The sequence below is a fragment of the Tamandua tetradactyla genome, chromosome 1 (assembly GCF_023851605.1).
Source record: "Tamandua tetradactyla isolate mTamTet1 chromosome 1, mTamTet1.pri, whole genome shotgun sequence".
Classification (NCBI taxonomy): Eukaryota; Metazoa; Chordata; class Mammalia; order Pilosa; family Myrmecophagidae; genus Tamandua; species Tamandua tetradactyla.
In genome coordinates, this window is record NC_135327.1 from 122,631,036 (window position 1) to 122,653,719 (window position 22,684).

The following is a 22,684-nucleotide window of genomic DNA, read 5'->3' on the forward strand; positions in this document are numbered from 1 at the left end:
CACAAATCCCACTGATGACAAGAAATTCTTTTTTTCTGTGTTTGGGACAAAGCAGTCAGTTCTTGACTATTGTGGTATTGAATAAGAGTGATGGACTGTTAGATCACATGCTCAATCTTTGCTCTGGAAGAAGTGTATTCTTAATAGCAGCTTAAAGCTTGAAGGAAAAAGTATAGGAAAGTAAAATACCCAAGGCTCTACAAAGAGTGTAATTAAAGAGTCAGTGTATTGGTTTTTTAATGCTGCTGAAAGCAATATACCAAAAATGGGTTGGCTCTTATAAGGGAATTTATTAAGTTGTAATTTTACAGTTCTAAGGTCATAAAAATGTCCAAATTAAGGATTCCAGAGAAAAATACCTTGGCTCAAGAAAGGCTAATGGGTCCAGAACACCTCTGTTAGATGGGAAAGCATGTGGCTGGCATCTGCTGGAGTCTTTGGCTTCTGTTTTCAAATAGCTTCCCCCGGGGCATTTATTTTCTGCATCTCCAAGCATCTGGGTCTTGAGTTGGCTCTGTTCGCTCTCTCTGTCCAAAGTGTTTCCCCTTTTAAAGGACTCCAGTAAACTAACCAAGACACACCTAAATGGGCAGAGTCACAGCTCCATTTAATCAAAAGGTCACATCCACATAACATTTTTAAACTGGCAGAGGTGGCCCTCAACTAACTATAGAGCATGACGATTCACAAATCACAGATTTTATTTGTTCATGTACAATGAGATGATTCTTTATGAGATGTCTCCTTGGCAATATTCATCTGCTCTATTGATGAAACATGCTAACTGAAGTCCACATTGATTTTTCTTATTGTCTCCAGATCCTTTATTTTGGTCCTTATGTACAGAGGTAGCTCTGGAATTCCTTAATAAATGGGCTTAGAAGCAAAAGTGTGGTTGAAAGGAGGGATAACAGAATCTGCAGCTGCATTTGCATAGCAAGCATACTGTTTTTACTTCTATTGTATTCTATTTAGGGCAACTTGAAGGGTTTACACCTATTCTTCTACTTCTCCAGCCTCACTCGCCTACCCCTTCTGCTTAGCCACCTTCTGGCACCACAACTGAGCTAATGAGCAATTGCATATGTGTGACCACCCAGACTTTACACCTCTTGTTTAGCATTCAATCACTATAAAATAGCAGAGGCTCTATTAAGCTAGAATCATCACCTTGTTCAAAAACAAAAGCACTGTGAATTTCATTGTCTAACTAAATGGGTCTATTTAAGAGTTGTATGGTGAATAACTTGCACAATGGTACTTGGTGGCCCTCTGTTAAGCAGTCTCTTACTGGATTTGGAACACATAGGTGGTTCTGGTTTGTTGCCAGAATGTATTATAGATTGTTTTAGTTTGTTAATGTTGCCGGAAATGCAATATACCAGAAATGGGCTGGCTTTTATAAAGGGAATTTATTAAGTTACAATTATACAGTTCTAAGGCCATGAAAATATCCAAACTAAGGCATCCAGAGAAAGGTACCTTGACTCAAGGAAGGCTGATCTGGGAAGTCACTTGGCTTGCATCTGCTGGTCCTTTGGGTTCTCATTTCAAACAGCTTCCCTGGGCAGTGTTTTCTTTCTGCATCTCCAAATGCCTATCTTTGTCAGCTCGAAAGCTTTTCCCAAAATGTTTTCCTCTTAAAGGACTCCACTTAGAGACACATCTCCATGGACACCACCTAATCAAAAGATCCTACCCACAATTAGGTGGGTCACATATCCATGGAAACAACTAAATCAAAAGGATCTCACCAAAAAGAACATGGCTTTTGTGAGGTACACAACACTTTCAAACCAGCACATAAATCTTGGTGACACAGTGCCTAAATTCTGTGACTGGCTTTGTAGCAGGCAGGCCTTGCCCTCTTTCTGGTTTAGCTGTGCTCTCTGTGGAAAATCCCCAAACCCCTCTCCTTGCAGGCAAGTGAGATAAGGCACATTTCCTGGGATAGAAACCCCCTCCCCTAGCCTTCAGAACTGGTGAAGATGCACATAGGCAAGAGAAGACATTCCTGGGGTGGGGGCCCCTCAATGGTTCAGCTCTGGGCCATTCTCAACTTAAATCAGCCAATTGTTTACCTTGTCTTTAACATGTCAAAGAGTCTATAAAAGCTAAGGTTGCCTTTTGTTCGGGGCTCAAACTTTCAGAGGCGACTTGGCTGAGCCCTATGGCCATAGCAAATAAAACCTGCTTCCTGAAACTACGGATCCTTAGTTTCAGCCTGTTCTAACTTCGCTGAACGTTCCTGGAGGCCTGTGGCCTCGTTCCTGGTTTTTGCACTACAGCTTCCTCTAGGTATTGGTCCATCATATTCTCAGATGAATGCATGGGTTTCTTCATGTATGTAGGAATAACTTTATGTGAAGAGCAATCCTTTTACTCTTGCATAGAAGGCAATGTGTGTTGCTCTCCTTCAGAGTGTAATTTCCTTACACAAGGCACCTGATTCACTATCAACTGGTTATTCATAAGACACTACAGTAAAACTGAGTTGTAAGGTGGGGGGGTGGAGTATGGTCTAAAAGGTAAAACAATGAGCCCCAATTCATTTGATGACTTGTGTGCTAGATGCTATTTTAGGTGCTTTTTGAATGCTATTACTATAGTTGAAAATTCATATTTCAAGAGAACACAAAATACCAGCCAAAAGCAATGTCTGTCCTATACCTCATGAGTAAAGTGGATCCGGATATAGACCATCAATTCAATGCAATAATGCATAACTGAATGTGAAATTAAATAAAAGTACAGAGATGGCCATGCAATGGCCTAGACCACTAAGTCATATAGGTAGGATGAGAACTAAAGTGAGCAAGTCTTTTTGTGCTATAGGCTATTTTTACAAACAATTTCTCATCTCCATCCCACCCTTCTAACCAATGATGAGCAACCTGATGGTGCCAGCATACAAAATAACAACCTACATCCTTGTTGAAACTATATGTGACTCCTTTGTAAATATGAGTTATTTGTATTTGTTAGCCACTGTAACACATAAATATACAAATTTCTTTAGTTTAGCACAAAAAAAGCTTTGTTTTTCCTTCCAGCAGCATCCAATTGGAAGGGGGCTCTCCTCCATATAGTCATTGAGGGATCCATATTGATGGATGATTTGTTGTCTTCAAAACGTGTGTTCCAAGATTGTCCTGGACCCTGATATTAGAGGCAGAGAATGGAGAATTGGAGGTTTTTAAGGGTCAGGCCTGAAACTGGTGCACATAAACTCTACTTTAATTCTATTAGACAGTCATGTGGCCTCACTAATTGCTAGGTAGGCTGGGAAATGTAGTCTAAAAGTGTTCCCCATAACCACTTCAAATTCTTTTTATCTTCATCATAGGGGTGTAGAAACTAAAGCTCAGAAATAATAAATACTTTGTCCACAATCACAAAACCAGTAAATATAATTCAAACCCATGGATTCTGACTGTTTCTGGCCGGAATAGTATATTGTTTTTATGTCCTGAAGTCATGGTACCTAGGAAATTTTTTATGAAAAGGGGCAAGGAGGTCAGATCTTGTGTTTGTAAGTGATAGTTGTTCTCTGAATTGGGTCGACATTTGATGATTACCTCATGATTTTGTTAGAATTTAGAGACGTCACACATTGAAGTCAGACAGTATGTGGTCTAGAAACCTCTAAAATAATTTTAATTTTTCTTTCTCATCACTTTAAGTCAAATAGAAACCAAAGAAAAATAAAGACTATGATTAATATGAAAGCTATGTCTATTTAATTGTTATTTTTATTTTTTACAGGAGCACAACAGAGGATCATCTTCAAAAACCAAGATGAGGCTAAAAATTACAAGCCGGTGCATCTTCTTGTTCATCTTTCTAAATGTAAGTAAAACAAAATTATTCAGAGCTATATTAGTTTAGAATGTTGGAATAGGGAAGATTGTTTATGACTGACATGATCTTTTTTCTAGAGGCCAAAACTAAGTTCCTAGAAACCACTGTGTTCTTAATATTTTGTTAAATCAAACTGAATTTCCTCTAATTTAAACTAGTGTTACAGCTTACCCAGAATTTTGAGCTTTGCTTGCTTTATGAAAATTAACATTGATTTGAGGCAACATCTCCATATTACCCATTAATCATGGATATTAACATCATAAATTATAATGCTCTCAGATTACACATATATTAGACATGTCTGTTTGAATCACAGTTTCTGAACTGCTGTCCTACTAAAACATCTCAAACTTTTTTATTCTGATTATTAATTTCAAATGTATTCCTCATCAAAAACTAAGAATCTTCAAGTGTTTACCTACTACTGATTCTATAACTCTTTCTCTAAACTTTAAACTGTGACCAGTTTATTTAATTTTATGTTGTTTTTTCCTAAAGGAGGTAGCAAGTAGTGAGAAGTGCGATTGTCTTAGAAAACATTATCAAAGTCTGCTTATTTCAGTCAGCTCTGTTAAGCCATCATCACATCAGCTTCAATAGCACATGAAAGGGAGATGAGTAAGTTTTACATAAATCAATCTGGAGTTATCTCAAACCTTATCCTTTCTATCACGTAAGAATAAAATTTGCCATTGAATTACAGCTGACAGTAAGGACATTCAGTATTCAGTACCGTTTTATTGACCCAAGCAAAGCTTACCCAGAGTGCCAGAATTTCCATTACTTATTAATGTGCAGTTGCAGGCTTATAAATCGAGCTAAGCTGCTTTTCCTTACATTATTTAAGAAAAAGTATTACTAATATTCATGAGTGTATTTTTTCAAGGCAATTTTTATTTTGTAGTGTTACACATCCAGCAAATGCTTTATAGGAATGATTGTTAATTCAACCATTTTGTAGCTGTTTGGATAATGAGTCTAGTTCATTTTATGATGTCTGACTGTCATATTATTTTAACCTATTAAATATTTCTTTAGATGAATTACAGTATAAGTTGCTAAAATTAGTCCAGTATTTGGAAATGCAGGTAACTTCATGTCACTGGAAATGTAATAAAAACATTTGAACAAGAATATATAAGCTAACAGAATATGTAATTTGTCTGTAAATGCCCAAGGTCTTATGTGGCATTCTATAGAGGTAGATATATTGGTATATTTTATTCATAAAGTGATGTTGTTTTTTTTTTTGTAGCTCAAACAAAATCCTTTCATGTGATTAATTATATGCAAATATTTCTATATACATCTGTTTTATAAAGCATATGCTTTTATTTGACATTGATAGAAGAAAAACTAAAATAACTAGGAAATACTAACAAAATAGTTCAAAAATTATATAATCACCTTCTTTGTTACAAAGACTACAGATAATTTTCGGTGTGTTATTAAGTAGTTGATTTTTATTCAAAGCTTTTATTTGATTTATTTTATAATTCAAAGATTGAAAAACATTTCATGCATTTGCATGACCCATGGAAAGAAATATTTTATGGCTTGTGGGCACCTCCTTTATTAACAAACAAAACTGAACAGGGTATTTATGTTGCTCTGTGCTCTCTTTGCTGTGACAGACAGCAATTTGCTTCTCTGTCTGTATTTGGATTATATATTTGATTTGGAAGATTTGTCCATCAAACAAAATCCACTGCAATGTTTATATGATGTTTAAGTGGAAGAAGGTACACAGGACTCCAACCAGGCAACTCATCATATGTGGAAGAACCAGGGTTGATTCTTTACAAATTTTATTTTGTGCTTCATTATTTTGAAAAATATCACTAACTGAAAATCATAAATAGTTCTGACATGGACATTTTCAGTATTTGGGATAGTGTCATAGAAATCTTGTTGGTTATATCAATTTGCAGATTCTGGATCCACATTTTCGGCAAAGCAGGTCTGCCGGTAGCAATCAGTAGAGCTTTTTTCTTTCAGCACAGCAGCATGGGTCCACACGTTCAAAGGGCTTGAACAATTCCAGAGACGTGCCATTTCTCAAAGTTCCAAACAGAACAACCTGCAACTATTCTGTTTTTTATGCTGCTTCTTCTAGAAACTATATGTAACTGAAAGCCAGGCTAACTGGCTTACACTGAAATAGGAATTCCTGAACCTATGGCCTTTCAACTTCTATTGTTTTCCCTGGCCTCCATGATCAGTGTGGATTAAACCCTCTAGAATGTAAGCTCCATCTGGGCAGGGACTTTGCCGAATCTCCAGAACCTACAACAGTGCCTGGCACATAGGAGGTACTCAAGGTACCTATTGGCCGAAAGGACCAGCGATGTTTCGGATGCTGACTACAGATGTTTGTGGCAGTTTGGCAGTCGTATGTGTGGTGCCATTTACTTGAACCTCTAGGAGTGACATCACATATACGGTGGCTAAACTGCTACATGAGCCAACAAGGAAAGAATTTTCTTTTGAAGAAATGTCTTGTATGTGAAATTTTGAGCACTGATCTTTACTCAGAAAGCAATGTTTCATTTCTATGTTCATGTCAACATAGTATCATTACATCTCCAAACTATATTGTATAAAACTAACACTATAAGTAGAATATTTTTAAGTCTTTCCCATTGGTTGGTAGTTTATTATGTTTCCTCTTTATTGTTGAAAACACACCTCACTAGCAATTTGTAACTGTATATAATCATCAGTCAAAAGTTTAATGCATTTAATGAACTTTATGAAATGTGTATATGCATTGAAATAATAGTAATTCCAATGTGTGTGTTATGTCATTTTAGGGAAAAAATCCTTGAAATATTTATCTACTGTTTGGAAAATTCCATCTTCAGTGCTCAAACATTAACCAGACTAGGAGCAGGCTCAGGTTATTATGATTTATCGAACAAAAGAGGCTCCAATTTCTCATTCCTTCAGTGTGGAAACAATCTCTGGTGAGCTGAGTCCCAATCCTTGTTCACTAGAGTTTGTTTCAGCACTGGAAGAATGATAAGATTGATGTTACCATCTTCTACATGAACTATACCTACCCTGATTTTGTATGTTTGTATTGCCACTATTACTGATGTTAAAACTGCTTAAACCAAGTAATGCTGTAAATGAAAATGCAAGGGTAAGTTCTTCCACTTAGTATCCTCACATGTCTTATCACCTCATGGCCTTTGTGCAAGAATATTTCTTTAATTGGCTGTGCAACTTATTTAAGAACCGAATTCTGAATGTTATTTTTAGAAAGGATGCCAGCCAAGTCTAAGCAAAATAGTCCTTAATGTCTAAATATCTAATATAAATAATGTAAGATTTATATATGACATCATATTCCTTTATCTTATTTGGTTGGAAGATGGAAAAAATGTCCAACAATTACTAATAAAATAAATCAAATAATAATGGCTGTTACAGAAGAATCTAAAATAGAACGATACTGTGAACTAATCACTAATCTCTCTCTTGTGAGGACATCATGATCTTGCTTTGATGGCTACATGATATTTCATCAAAGTTTTTCACACACACACAAGTATGCTAAGAAAATACAAATACAAGCCTTAACATGGAATCTCTTCTAAAAATATTTTTTAAGTGCCACAGTCACTTTCCAAATCCTAATAGGATATATGACCATCTTATGATTGGTGTTTCTTTATCTTTTACACTTTCTGGTGTTGGGGGGAAAATGAGTAGTCTTACTCTTTTCTGCTAGACTGTAAGCTCCCCGAGAGCAGGATGCATATACCTCAGCACTGTATTCTCTACACCTAAGCACAGTGCTGGGCTCAGCAAGCTCAATGGATATTTGACTGGTATGAAAACCAGTGGGAAAAGGTCACATAACAAGAGAACAGTGTTCAACTACATTGGTAAAGATTTGCACATTTTCAGTCATTTGTATGGACTTATAAATTTCTCTTTCTTTTCATAAATTCAAAAGGTACTAAAATTAGAAAGATTATAATTATTTTAAGACTAGCATCAACTTTATTCACAATAAGAGTTATAAAAGCAATGTTCTAAAAGTTCTAAGTAGTTGTACTATTCTCTACATAAGTGATTTCTTCTCAGATGGCTTGCCATCACCTTCAACCCAAATCCAGAATAGAATTACCTTCTTCCCCTCAGTAAGTTTTTCATTTTCCAACATATCCCCTTTCTCAGTATACCACCATTTCTTTTCCAGTTATATAGCTAAAATATCTGGGCTCTCGTTTGATTATTCCTGTTCTCCATTCATTTTATGTCTAAGTATACCCTCACATTTTTATTGTTTGGAAAGGTACTAAGAGCTGTTTTCTTGTTCCATCCCAGGATGATCTAGCTGAAGTGCTAACCTGTGGATGCATAACTCCTAACAAATTCATTTTACTGAAACCCTCCTTTCATAATCTTCTCTAATCAAAAAGCTACAAGGGATCTCTCTTTCGCTATCAGGTTTAAATAATATTAGCTAAAATACATTGAGCCTTTCATTTACAGACACATTGTATTTGTCTTCCTGTTTATCCTCATAATATCCATTGGGAATAAATATTATTATTAGACTTCCCATTTTATACTTAAAGAAACTTAGGCTTAGAGAGGTTTTCACTTGTTCTAAATGACAAATAAAAAAAAAAGTTTAACTCTTTTTCTTAACTTGCAGCGCCCTGTATTATCTGAATCTCTTGATCCCATTTCTTACTAATCCTCAAGTGTGCTCTAATTCAGCCAGGATGGTTTCCTTACTGAGTCTCATATGCATTTCTTACCTCTAGACATTTGTGCATTTCCTTCTCTCCATCCAGATAACTTCTTCTCTCTGTTCTGCTTATTCAGACACTATATGTACTCAGAGTCTAATTCAAATTCGACTTTATATTCATTAACCATCCCTGACTATGCTTACCCAAGACTCTCTCTTCACTCTGGATTTTGATTTTATTATGTGATATAACAGTTTAGCATTTATTAATATGCTGTCTCAAAGGATAAGAATGCCCAGTCTGCACATGGCATATGTTGGAAAATAGTGAGACTCCAGCATGGATAGCTTGAGATTTAAGAATACTTAGTAAGGAGCCTGGAGGGGATATAGCTAAACACACACCACCACCTCTGCCATCAACACATTTGTGAAAAACTTCCCTCATGGAATACTTCAGACGGAATATGGCCAAATATACATTTGCTTCAGGAGGTATGATAGAGACAGCAAGCAGTATTCCTAATTTCAGAGAAGCAAAGTCATTGCAGGCTGAAGTTCACAGGTCTTCTCCAACAAAATCTGTAAGCAGAACACAGATATAAAAATGTCACAGATTCAAGCATCACCAAGAATAGCAGCCAGTCAACAAAGAAATTAACATCTGTATGAACACGAGTTAGAAAGGACTGTATGGCCCCTGGCGGTCTTTTCAGATGCAGGCATGCGCATCAACTTTGATAAGAGACCAATCAATGATTGGGATTGGACTTGACAGAGACTGACAAAAGTGATCTTATTCTCTACCAAAATGCAAATGGGCTGAGAGAAATATTCAGGGTTTACATTGATTTTCAGCAATGAAAATGAAGTATGCTATACAGGTCATTTCTGATGGAACCAATTTAAAGGCATTAAGACCAATTATCAGAGGCAGTAGATCTCAGAAGAATAGATTTTATTTGTTCTATGAAATTACTGAGGTAACTTTTTGGTTGTGTGCACAATAAAAATTATCCAAAAGAATCCAATAAAAAAGCCTATTTATTTTGCTATTGTGCTTATTTCTGATAACATGATTCATGCTTCTTAGGAGCTCCAGAGAAGGAAAAGTTAATGTAATATTGGTAATTTTTGGAAATCATATTATTTGCTTTATTTACTTCTAAACTTTACAATTATAATAAAATTAAAACAATCGTAGATGGTGAAGTATGGGGGGGTGTGAGGGTGCTACACATTTTCAATTGTGATGGAAGCTAATGCAAATAGAAAGTTTGTAGGTAGAATTTGTAGATGCGATATAAAAAACTTTTAACTTACACGTAAAGCAAAAATATTTTACATGTAGACCGTGAATAATTGTTGTCACAGAGTAAAAACAAATTGTTTTCTATCTTTTTTTGTTTTACTTATCTGCTCACTCACTCCTTCTCTCTATAAGTAGTCGATTTCCATTTTTATGCAGCACCCAACCCCAATTCTTCCTGCCTCTCGAAATCACACCCATCCTTCAACAATAGAGCCCGAGCCATTTCTGTACGTTCTAGGACGCAAGAAGATGATGGATGCACAGTACAAATGCTATGACCGAATGGAACAATTACCACCATACCAAGGAGAAGGTAAAGAGAAGAATCATGTGAACACATGTTTCAAATATCATGAAAGACTTACTTTCTTCAGTGGGTGAATGTGTTGACTAATTTTAATTTAATATGCAAGGAAAACAGCAGTTTGCCTATTGTGGTATGTTTGGGTATTTCAGGCAGCAGACATGGCTAGTTTCTATACTCACGTGCATCCCATTGTGTTTTGCTACAATAATTCAGTATGCATACCTCACAGCAGGCAGGATAGATACAGGCCTAAGTGAGGGCGAGAAATTGGAAAATGACAGGAAGGAGAGCTAGAAAACTGAGGGCAGAGAATTTGCTTGAGGTGGAATCCGTCAAAACTCTGTCTTGTTTGAGTTCATCTGGCAGCTATCTTCACTGTCAATTGGTTGGCAACTTTTGCTATTTCATCTCCCTTTCCCCACTTCGTTTCCAGAGGAATTAGAAAAAGATACCTCTTAGGCATGCATTGTTTATTTATCACCTTATCCTTGAGCCTGCTACTTATCCTGTAGCAGGTTCTATGTGACTGCCCAAATAGTATCAGGGCTAAGTACTTTCTATTAGCTATAGAAGACCCAAAGGAAACCAAAAGGGGATATTTCATGACAAAACATTGCTATAACCATTTAAATGATCTTCCCACTTCCTTGAGATATTTGAAAAGATACAAGATCTTGCTCTTTGTTATACATCCTTAAGACAACTCATATCCCCCTGCTTGGTAGGAAAATAAATGGGCTAAATATACCCTATCCCTACACATGATTTTCCTTCAAATAGTTAAAGTCTTAATTTTAGTTTATATTTTTAGCATTTCCTTTAAACAAAAAATCAAGTCAATTAGGAGACAGATTCGCATGATTCTTTCCTTAGCCAAGACTATTCCCAGTGTTTGTTAAGAATCTGAAAAGGCATTAGATGCAACTCGGCCCAAAGGAAAAAACTGGTTTTCTAAAGCAAGTGAGACGATTAAAACATGGGACTAATATTTTTAGAAACTGAGTTAGTATAGTCCTTCCACTATAGTTTAGTTACCTTGGGAGGCTGAATGTTTGCACTATGACCATTGTTTAAAATCCTTTTTTTTTCTTTTTTGAAAACTGCCTTCAAAGCCTGAGCTTTATTCTTTTGAATGCCTGTATAGAGGTAAATCTTTATCCTCATAGGGTAGGTTTAATTTATGAAAATAGTGAGAAACCACTTGGAGCCTATATGGATGAATAAAGAAAGTGATCAAATTGAGCATTATCATAGTAGGAAACAAAGTGTGATTCTAACGTAATAAGACTGCTTTTATATGTGATTCATTAACTGGCTGCAAATGCATTTACAATAGGAATCTTAAACAGTTGCATCCCTCTTGGACTGCAACTACCCAAGATAACCCATTTGAAGGTTAATGGATAGTGGGATCTACATGTTCCAAAACCATGCAGTATTTTAAAAGTGAGCCTTTTATCAAGAGGTGATGTCGCATATACTTTCACAAATGTCCCCTTGTAGCATTTCTGAAAATATTTTAAGGTAGAAAGATTCCATACATATGACATTGGCATCTTAGGAGGAACAAATTGAGAAGACCTTACAGACATGTAAATTCCATTATTAGTAGGAAAAGCTAATGCCTTTATTTTATTCCTGTTGCTGCAACTGCTGCAGTTGTTGTAACAAAATAAAATATTATCAACCATCTATGAACCTGTTAAATCTTGATGAGGATTCCACAGTTTTTGACAACTTTCAGTTGCATCCTAATTGTCTTATTTACATATGGTCTCCCACATAAAGCATTTACTTGTGAGAACCAAACTTCCAAAGACAAATTCCCTGCTGCAGAAAATTCAGTCACCTCTTAGCAATTCCTGGACTTTATTGCTAAAAAAAAAAAGAAAGAAAGAAAGAAAAAACTTTAAAAAGAAAGGATTAATAAGGTATGACATGCTGATAAACTTTGGAAAATCTGTGCTTTGAGAATGTTCCCAGCTTTGGAATTTATTTCAAGATTTTGAAGAATTAATCTATAATGAATTTTTTCAAGTAATGCTCTTTTATAGTGTTGCTCTCCAAATCCGTATGCCGATGGTGGTAAAAAAAAACTTTAACATATCACAGGAACTGCAAGATCTACCCATCTAAATTCAGTTTCCTGTTTGAACATTTGAAAGAAGAATAAAGTTTCAGAAAGTAAAAACTTATCAACATAGTTCAAAACCCATTTGATTAGCAATCAACATTTACCTCAGATTCATGTCCTCACTTACAATGAAATAAATGGAGATCAGACTAAAGTGTGCCTCTCCTGGCCAATCTTTGATACTACTTGTTTGCTGAGGAACTCAAGTTTGGGAACTCTCACAAAGTAGAACTAGAACCCAATGAGATAATTTGGTCACAGACATGCCAAGGTTATTTGATATAATGACTTTCGTTTATTTGAAACGTGGGCCATCGTGGCTGGACTAAAGAGTTCAGCCACACATAAGATTGTCCTGAACTCAATCTTCTTCTTCTGGCAATTCCACATGCCTTCCATATTGATTTCTTTCTAAATGACCAGGTCCATATTGCAACCGCACGTGGGATGGATGGATGTGCTGGGATGACACGCCAGCTGGGGTGATGACCTATCAGTACTGCCCTGACTACTTTCCAGACTTTGATCCATCAGGTAAGGGTGTTTCTTTTTATTTTACATATTGCTATAAAACTTTTAGAGTCTCCATGCTTCTGAAAATAAAAACATATAAAATATACCTACCTAATCATATTCTCCAGCTTTTAGCATGTTCCAAAGGGTTTCCTTAATTAAAATATTATGCAAATGGGCAAATATTGCATTGCTGGTCAGTTATGTACAGTGGTCTTAAATTCTCGTTTGTAAAAGTAATTTTTCTGAATTTCTGTTAACTTTTTTTTCAATTGTATTGTCTCAGATTTGATGATTTATGCAAATGCTTGATCCAGAATTCACATATACTGGGCTCATATAACATGCACAATGGAAGTTTTATATAACTTTGAGAATTATAATCATGTGTTAAGAAAATAAATCAGAAGGTGGTAATTCTAGATACTAACCAGAGTTCTGTTCTAATATCAAATATTAGAAATGCCAAGTAAATAAGAATAATAGTGTCATATAGATGATAACAAAACCCAGCACTGTGCCTGAACATCATGGACAGGCAATAAATATGCATTAAGGAAATGAATAACACCAAATTCACTTATGTTACAGAGGTAACATAGGAGTGCTTTCCATTGAATATCAGTTTTTACTTTTCAAAATGTTTCCATATATCACATCTATTTTACACTCATGCAATATATAACACAAACCACAAGTAAACTGAAGTCTCCTGAAGTCTTGCTAGTCCTCTCCCTATAATTAAGTACAATAGTCTTGAAAAAGCATTTGAGAAATCATATTTTATTAGGCCATGACAATCTCCATAGAAAATTGTACAAGTTGAAATATTTTTAGAACTTCCAAGGGAGGACATGTTTTTTCTTCAGACCTCAGGCTTGTGACAATGGTGTGGTTATTAAATTTGGCCTGGAATGCTCTGGCAGGACAAAGATCTTAACTGTACCTGTTAGCAGGTTAGAGTGGTTAGCTAAAGAGCTGAGGTTGCATATTTTAGGATTATCAAGTGTCCACAAAGGTCAGAGGTCTGGAATCCAATTGTTAGGGTAGGTGTTCAGTAGGATGGCAGAGGTATGCATAGCGAGAGGTATATATGAGTTTATATAACTGCCTCAATCTGGGAACCATACAGTCATATTGCCATGGGAATTGGGATTAGGATGGTGCTAGTAGTAGGTAAATAGTTCTTTTCTTAGCTGAGAAGATATGGAACTTTTAAAAATCCTCTGCTTGGCCCCATCCCAGAGATTCTAATTGAACTGGTCTGGACTGCAGCTTGGATATCAGAATTTTTAAAAGTTCCATTTGTGATTAAATGCGCACCCAAGATAGAGAAACTGTAGTAAGCCATAGGCAAGTCCAGATACAAAAGTGACTAGTGCCAGGCAAGCTCAACTGACTGCACTAAGTAGCTCTGCCAGTGGAGATAGAGCCCCATATCAGATGAGATCGTATAGGCAATGGACAAAGGAAAGTCCCAGACGGGTGGAAGGTAATAGCAACCCTGCTCCAGGACCTGTGGGTTTCAGAACCAGAATAACTCTGTTCCAAGAAACTAGACAAAAAATCTGTCCCATTAAAATAATTCTAAACTTAAGATACTGAAAAGGGGGGTTAAGTCTTAGTTTAAAAGGAAGCCTAGATGCTAAAACTAAGTGGGACCAGGTGTGAACACCACCTGCAAGACCCTGCTGATGGTTGATACTTGTTTCTGAGAGTAGAATCAGCCTGAGCCTGCAGAAAGTGCTTAGATAACTCTAGAGGTTTAAACTGGCTGGCTGTGGGAAAAGAGCCCAGGCAGGTAGGGTCATTCCACCTCAAGATCTGCATTTCTTTTGTCAAGAGGCAGTATAACCAGAACTCACTTCACAGTCAGTTCTTGACAGTGCTCATCTTCCTCTTTCATCCTTCAGTGTTCTGTAAGGACTGGGTCCAGGCAGAGAGTTAGAACATCACATCAGTGGAGGGGAAGGCAAGGGTGCCAACAAGGAGGGTCATCCCTGAATTATGCAGGTTAGACTAGAAATGGCATTTAAAGAAAGGAAACAGTGTCTGCTTTATGCTTAAGAGACCATGGCAAATGAAATTTGACTTTGAGATTTTTCCAAGGTGGTCAAAGTTTCTGTCCCTTCTTGGAAAATTAAGAATTGCTAAGGCATCTTACTCCTGGGAGAGAGTGGTTCTTTCAGGGCCACCTCATTACCCTTGCTCATTGACTATGAATGACAAGAGGTTATTGCCCATAGACTGAAAGTGAGACCTCAGTTAACATAGGAGCAGCAATCATATTGGAAAATGTAGGCAAAAAGGTCTCTGGGACCCAAGTTAAAGCAGAGAAATGAGTCTATCCCTGAAGCAATATTTGGAAGATGTTTTTTGTTCTTCAAGGATAAAATCTCATTTGCTCCTTTGTCTCTGAGAGCAAAGGTCCACCCTAATAAAGCAGAGATAATGGAAATGGGATTACAGGAGACCTCTTTTGAGCCAGGATCAGGCTAGCTACTTCTGGGAACTCTCATTTTGATGGAAAAGGCTGGGGTGTGAAGAGAGAAAAGGCCTAGTGCAGTTCCACATTAGTAAGCTCTAACTAAATGCTATTTGATCACGGTCTCTTACAGTATTACTAACTCTTCCCAATAAATGATCTTTCATTAATCTTAATTTGAGACCTGGTTTAAAGAGGTAACTTGATTGGCTCAAAGACCTGTTTTGCAATTAAGGCTATGAAACCAGTTGCAAAGCAGCATTGGGCTTTTGCCAAAGTGGCTATAATAATGGACAAAAGGCAAGGTTTTGATCAGCAAAATATGGATTTCAGGCATAGATCCATCTTCTCAGCCTGGTTTTTACAGAGAAGTCTCTCAGCAGGGAATAAATCCACTCAAAATAAAATATATCTTTAATATACTTAAATTCTTTAAGATTTTATCATTGACCTAAAGCTACATCTCCATGACGCACAAAACATGTCAATGAAATGTCAGTCTTCATTTTGGAAAAATTGCTCGGTAACAAACAGATATATAGTGAAAGAATTAATAGTAGTATTGAGATTCAAAAGTTGCTGATAGTCGGAAGAATGCTGTTAGCATATTAGAGGCAAAATTTAATAAGGATGTATTTAAGACACAAGACTTAGAGTAAAACACCCAACAAGATGGTGAAAGTATGACTTAGAACAAAGATCCTTAACCCTGGGACCCATTGGAACTAAAGAACCTTTTAAAAATGCTGATGCCTGGCCTCTCCCCAGATCAATAAAATTGCAATCTCTGAGGATAGGGCCCCACTATCTGAGGAAAGGTCTCCCACGTGAATCTAGAATGAGAGAAACTTAATTGTTCTCTTCACTGGTCAGTCCACACCTAAAGTCTATAAGAAGGAACTATCAATAGTGAAGCACATACAGAGAAGCTCTAGGTTATAAGGGGACAGAAAGCTATGTGGTGTGAAGGAAAAGGCAATATTTGGTTTGGAAAGGGAGACCCAAAGTAGACATAACCTTGTTTTCAGATATTGAAAGACTTGCCATGTGGCAAAGGATGAATTACTGATGGTTGTAAAAATTAGAATCAGGAGTTGCCTAGAGTCAGACTTTAGTTAAAACAAACAAAATGAAAATATTTCCTGCCATCAGAGCTGTACAACAGTGGAGTGGACTTCTTCATGAGGAATACCCCTCCATCTCATGCAGTCTGTTTTGCCACATGTAGCTACAAAACTTTGTTAACACCAGTGGTTTATTATTATTCTTTATTCAGCTTGATAAAACAGAAAAAACTACTTTCTGTCAATATAATAAATACAAAGTTTGCCATTACAAACCCCATTTTTAAATTGCAAGTAAGCTTGGAAAGGTCATCATTGTCAAACAGCATTAGCAAAACCATTGACAAATTTTCATTACCAATTTTTCTGTGCTGATTAGTGCTAAATCTTCTTGAAACATTGTTACAGTTCAGTGGTGATTTTTTTAAATGTTTTTTGTCCAATGACTGCCTCAGCAAATTTACAGTTCTAAAATTTTCTATATCATTTTTTAACAGTTTTATACAAATAAATAGTGATTTTTATGCAAATCAAGTAAATTGCTTGAAAACATCCTTTGATTTTAAAAATGCATCTTTTGATCCCCTTAAATAATTTTTGGAGTAGACATACAAACAAGTCTATAACTTGTAGTTTAAGTCTTGCTTTTAGTTCAAGAGTCATTCATACAATGAGAAATAATGAATTTCATCAAAACTGCCAAAGGCCAGAGGATTTTCATGCTAGCTCTTAGCGTATTGACTAACTAAAACTAGCGATAGAAAATTATTTTATATCATTAGATTTCAATAATATTTCAGCCAAGTGAATTTAAAAAAACAAACATGAGATTTCCTTAGCCTTTAAGATAACGGTAGTGCCCTCCAAATATTAATATGTGATTCTAAGGCTTCCATATTCCTGGGCTAAAAAGAAAAATAGTCATATTAGAAGAAATTATCATATTTTCCATAGGAAATTATCAAAGATCAACACTTTGTGAGGGATCCAAATACACTGGTAAAATCTCTTTGCACGTTATATCAATCCAGAGTTACTGTGTGATCTCTGAGGCAATAAACTCATTCATTGTTGTACATTTGGAGAACTAGAGAATGCCTGAACAACTCAGATTAAAATTGGCAAGTGCAGTCATTTTAATATTTACTTGCTCATTATTTATAATTTATTTAATACAATGTATTTTTTCTTCCAATTGTTTAGTCAATTAGGAGGTTAGAATCTAAATATTACCTTGCAGCCAACAAAAGTATTTATTATTCTTTAGATCATTAAAATGGAGTTTAAATATCCTTGGACACTTATGGAATTTCACGTTCTGGTGTCCCAGTGCCAAATTAAAATATTGTGGACAAGTATAATAATAGTAAAATGAGTTTGTCTGGTTTTTTTAGACAACCCAGCTAAAGTTTAATTCTATTGAAATATCATTTTGGTTGTTTGCTAGTGATGTATTGATTTTGAAATGTGTGTAGCCTATTCAATGTGGGGGAGGATGAGTGGAGATAAAAACACGTTTGGTGCTGGTGCTTATTTCTTGACAAATCTGATCTCACCTTTCTGACCCCTTTTTGCTTATTCCCCTCCCCCATTAGCCAAACCAGCACTTCTTGGATTCCTATGCCAAATCCAACTCCCAGGTGCCATTTCCATCATCTTATCTTCTCACCTGCACCTGCGCCTTAGCACTAAGGGCTCGGCCGTTGCATTTTCCTCTGACTCCAGTCTCCAAACCACAAGACCGTGAGGCTTGATACAGAGCTTAATAGCTCTGTAACAGCTTTGGATTCAAGTGGACCTGGATTTGATCCCTGGCCTTACTACTCACTAGTTGTGGAAGGGAAATTTGCTTAATTTCTCTGAGCCTCAGCTTCCTTATCTGTATAATGGAAACACTAAAACCTATCTCAAAGGGTCACTATGAATATAAAAGTGTATGATTTTGCAAAGTGCTTAGCACATGCCCAGTAACAAAGGTGGAAATCTTTAATATGCCAATCCAACTGAGTTGGCCAATTTTACTAAAGGTCTCCAAAAAGATGACTACCTAAGAGATGTTTAAAGAAGTAAATAGTGAAAGCTGAAGTTATGAATCCCCAGTATGTTCTTTGTGGGATGAAGAATGATAATTCAATGGAATCTTTTTGAGAGGTAGAAAAATGACTTCTTGACACATCTCTTAGCTTCTCAGTTGTTTCTTCTATTGAATTTAGCCATATCTGAATGCCAATATTTGACCATTGACCCACAAAATCTATCGTTTCATGTAGTCAACCTAATCAAAATTTTTTGTATAAATGAATGAAGAGATAGCCTTGCTTTTCTCATGTAGTTCTCATCTATAATCAGAAGTTATAATGAATATTAACAAATATGAGGTAGAGTGTAGGCAGCACTTTGGAGTATGACAGACCTGGGTTTAAATCCTGGCTCACCTACTATCTAGCGACTTTTCAAACTCCATAACCTCGCTCACTGTCTGTTTCTTTGTTTGTAAAATGCAGATAGCAATGCCTGCTTCACATGGCTCTGCTGAGGGTAAAATGAGACAGTACATGTTAAAACACCGTGTGTAATGCATGATTCATGGTAGTCTCTATTGACTTATACTCCAGTTCAAGTTGTGTATAGTGATTCACACTCTGGAATGGCTTTCAAGCTTTAATTTGTTATTTTTCCTTCTTGTTATTTTGAAATATTAATGTAATAATTATTACATTTCACTCACAGAAAAGGTTACAAAATACTGCGATGAAAAGGGGGTTTGGTTTAAACATCCTGAGAACAATCGCACCTGGTCCAACTATACTATGTGTAATGCTTTCACTCCTGAGAAACTGAAGGTAGGTTCTATTTTGAATTTCAGTGTTGAGTGATAAGCCATTATATGTACATGGAAATGAATACATAATTGTAAAATATCTGCCACGAAGAAGTTATAGAAGGAAATCAGATGATGACCTGTAAGTTCTAGGGATTCTGAAGTGGCAGAGAAAATGACCAGCAGTCTTGGTCAGCACTGCATTAATGGGAATTCCATGGGCATATGGAATCAGGCCATTTATGACAATGTGACTAGTGCCCATTGAGCAGATGATGGGTTTCCATGTGATGCCAAGACATTAAGCAGCATTTCCAGAGGCTTCCTAGTATCTCTCTCCTGCTGGAATAGTTCCAAAACTACATAATTTTTCACAAGCCACAAGATAAAAATTGCCTCCTGGACTGACCATGGCTTTGGTTTCACTCTACTTCCTTAAGGAACCCCTAATATGGAGCTGCTAGTGACCCCATTGTAAAGGTATGCCCATACAGATTATTATCAGTGGGAGTCCATTCTAATTCATTATACTGGTCCCATTTTAGCTATTAAGTGTGTTGAATATCATCTCTCCCTAGGAACACTTGTTTAAGCCAATGGAAAAAATGAAGATACGTTCTTTTTTTCCAGAAATCTAAAAAGATCACAAAACCTACCCCAGCCCCTCTCCCCACAGAACTGGGAGAAATAATTGGTTGATGTTTAGCCATATAGGGCATCTCTTAGTAACCCTGTGGTTGCAAGAGAGACCTTTTGTTTTTTTCCAAGATAGACTATAAACTAAAGAATTACTAAGATGGAGAGTAGAGGCACTTCAGTGCTTTCGTTTGCTGTTGAGAAACTTTTGGAGTAAGGAAATTTTCCTTTCATTACAAACAAAACAACAACAGCAACAACAAATAAGATAACTTGGTAATTAACTGACTAGAGGGACACCTCATCACAGACATAGGCTAAGGGCACCAAGGCCATTTACCTCTTCACAAATTGCTTAGTAACCACTAAAAATAAGATGCATGCCTATATCTTAAGGGAGAGCTATTTACTTAAGATCTGATTGAAATGGCATGTCATTAAGTAAGGAATTTTCTGAGTGAGTGGTGATTAATATTTTACAAAAATAGTTTTATAAACATATTAACTGAATTGTTAAAATTCATGCAATTTTAAATAAATATCAGTATATAATATTTGATCTTCTTACATCTAAGAAGGACATAATGACTTTTAAGAAGAAATGTATCCCTCTAGGCACCTAATATAATGATTCACAGTCTTCCCCCAAATCTTTCACCTCATTGTAGGCACAAAAATTTGAAGAAACCAACCCAGAATTTGTTTTTTAAGAAACTCTTAGTCTTGAGAATGACTAAGGATGGCAATTAAATCATGAGCTATTGATTTAATCTTACACATTTAAACAACTCAATTTCAGAAAAACACATATTTAAAAATAATATTTGAGAGGCAATAGTAAGAATATGAATTAAGTTATATGAAATTTTCTTCAAAAAATATGCTGTGGTAAAATATCAACATTGAATGGGGCATGAATATGTGTCAATTAAAAATGTTTTAAATGGCAAGGGGATTCTATTCAAACTTTTTAAGAAAATGCCACTCCTGGTTTTGCCTAATGATAAGAGTTAGGAAAAGTAGCCAGGAAATGAATTCCTGAGAGAAAAGACAGGAGCTGAGTGAATGGATGAGTGTGTATGTGTGTGTGCGCGTGTGTGTGTGTGTGTGTGTGTGTGTGTGTGTGTGTGTTTAAAGATTCCTAAATACCTCTAGAGAAATAACATATAAGCCATTTAGAAATTTTTATCAGCTTCAGATACATACCAGCTATTCCAAACTTATTATCATTACCTGTGAAGAGAAAAGTTGCTGTTTGAAGAGTGATATAAGCAATGACAATAACAAATATTATGTAAATAAATCACTCACCTGTTCAAATAGTGAAGCAGGCACAATTCGAAAGTTGATTACTCCATTTTGAAAGTCTAAGGCTTGAAAAGACAGTATTTGTTTCTGTCCGACAATAATGCACATCACCAAACAGAGGCTCTGCACTCTCTGAAAGCCTTTTTGCAGAATTACTGTTAAACTTCATAAGGCAATTGAAAAGAATAAAAATGTTCAAGATTAACAATTTGTATGTAAATGCAACATTTCTCCCAGGAATTCAAAGAACTATGTAGAAACGATGCCTTATCTATATGACATTTGCACCGATTAATGCCAGTTTCCAACAAACTGTGGAAAGGAGTTAAGACCAAAAGTCGGGAGATGAGTGTTGTTATCACTCTTTCAAGTCATTTGTCCTGAGTCTCCTTTTTTTTTTTTTCAATCATCTAGTGAATGTTACAGTTTATTCCTCTCCCAGACAAACAGAGGGATAAACAGTAACCAGCTCTGCCAATCTTTGGGAGGTGGAAGCTTTTCAGTCAATAAGGAGGGAAACTATCCACTATTATCAAGGAGCACCACTTGCGTTCAAATATCTCTCCCATTAGCATCATAAACATGAAAAAGGTCATTGAAAAACATACATATGCAAGGATTAAAAAGTAAAGAATTTGTATTGAACATGATTTTCTAAAAGACTTTCACCATATTTATCTGCCCAAACCTGTCTACAGAAGATAAAAAAGTACATCTGAAAACAATATTTCACTTAAATTTACAATATGCATTTTAGTCTGTTAAGAGGTAGAAATCTGTCACTTTTTAACTATATATTCATTTTATTTATTAGATATAAGACTATTCAGATTTTCTATTTCTTCTTGTGTCAGTTTTGGTGAATTATGTTTTTCTGGTAATTTGTCCATTTCATTTAAATTTTCAAATTTTTTTGAAATTTGCAGTAATGTAGTTTATAGCATGTTCTTATTAATATTTTAGCATTATAAGATTTGTACAATACCCATTTTAAAATTTCAGATGTAGGACATTTGTGTCTTTTTTTCTTTTTACATTTTTAAAATAGCTTCATGAGCTATCATTTACATCCCATAAAGTTATCCATTTAGGTGTACATTTTATAGATATAATATATCTTATGTCTATAAAATAATGGATATTACTATTATATAATTACATCTCCATTATAGAGTTGTGCAACCATCATCATAATCTGATCTCAGAATACATTCATCATCCCCAAAAGAAAAATTGTACCCATTAACTAATTCCCCATGCCCCCCACCCCACTCATTTATCCCTCCACACTTTGCCAACCATAATCTACTTTCTTGTCTCTGTAAATTTGTCTATTCTGGAAATTGCACATAGATCAAACAATAGGTAACCTTTGAGGGCTGGCTTCTTTCACTTAGCTTAATTTTTTTCAAGGTTCATCCATGCCATAGCTTGTGTCAGTACTTAATTTCTTTTTATGGCAAAACCGTATGTTATTTATCCATCAGTTGATAGACGTTTTGGTTGTTTCCACTTTGGAGCTATTATGA

General features: G+C 35.8%; 1 protein-coding gene across 1 annotated transcript in view; it reads left to right on the forward strand.

The window, feature by feature from the left end:
* The first annotated feature begins 3,798 nt into the window (after nt 1-3,798).
* CALCR (calcitonin receptor) overlaps nt 3,799-22,684 on the forward strand; it is a 66,257-nt gene continuing 47,371 nt past the window's right edge. The window contains exons 1-4 of the mRNA XM_077163226.1: nt 3,799-3,849; nt 10,044-10,200; nt 12,752-12,862; nt 19,121-19,233. Of these exons, the coding sequence (XP_077019341.1) occupies nt 3,799-3,849; nt 10,044-10,200; nt 12,752-12,862; nt 19,121-19,233 (432 nt within the window). The remainder of the gene's footprint in view (nt 3,850-10,043; nt 10,201-12,751; nt 12,863-19,120; nt 19,234-22,684) is intronic.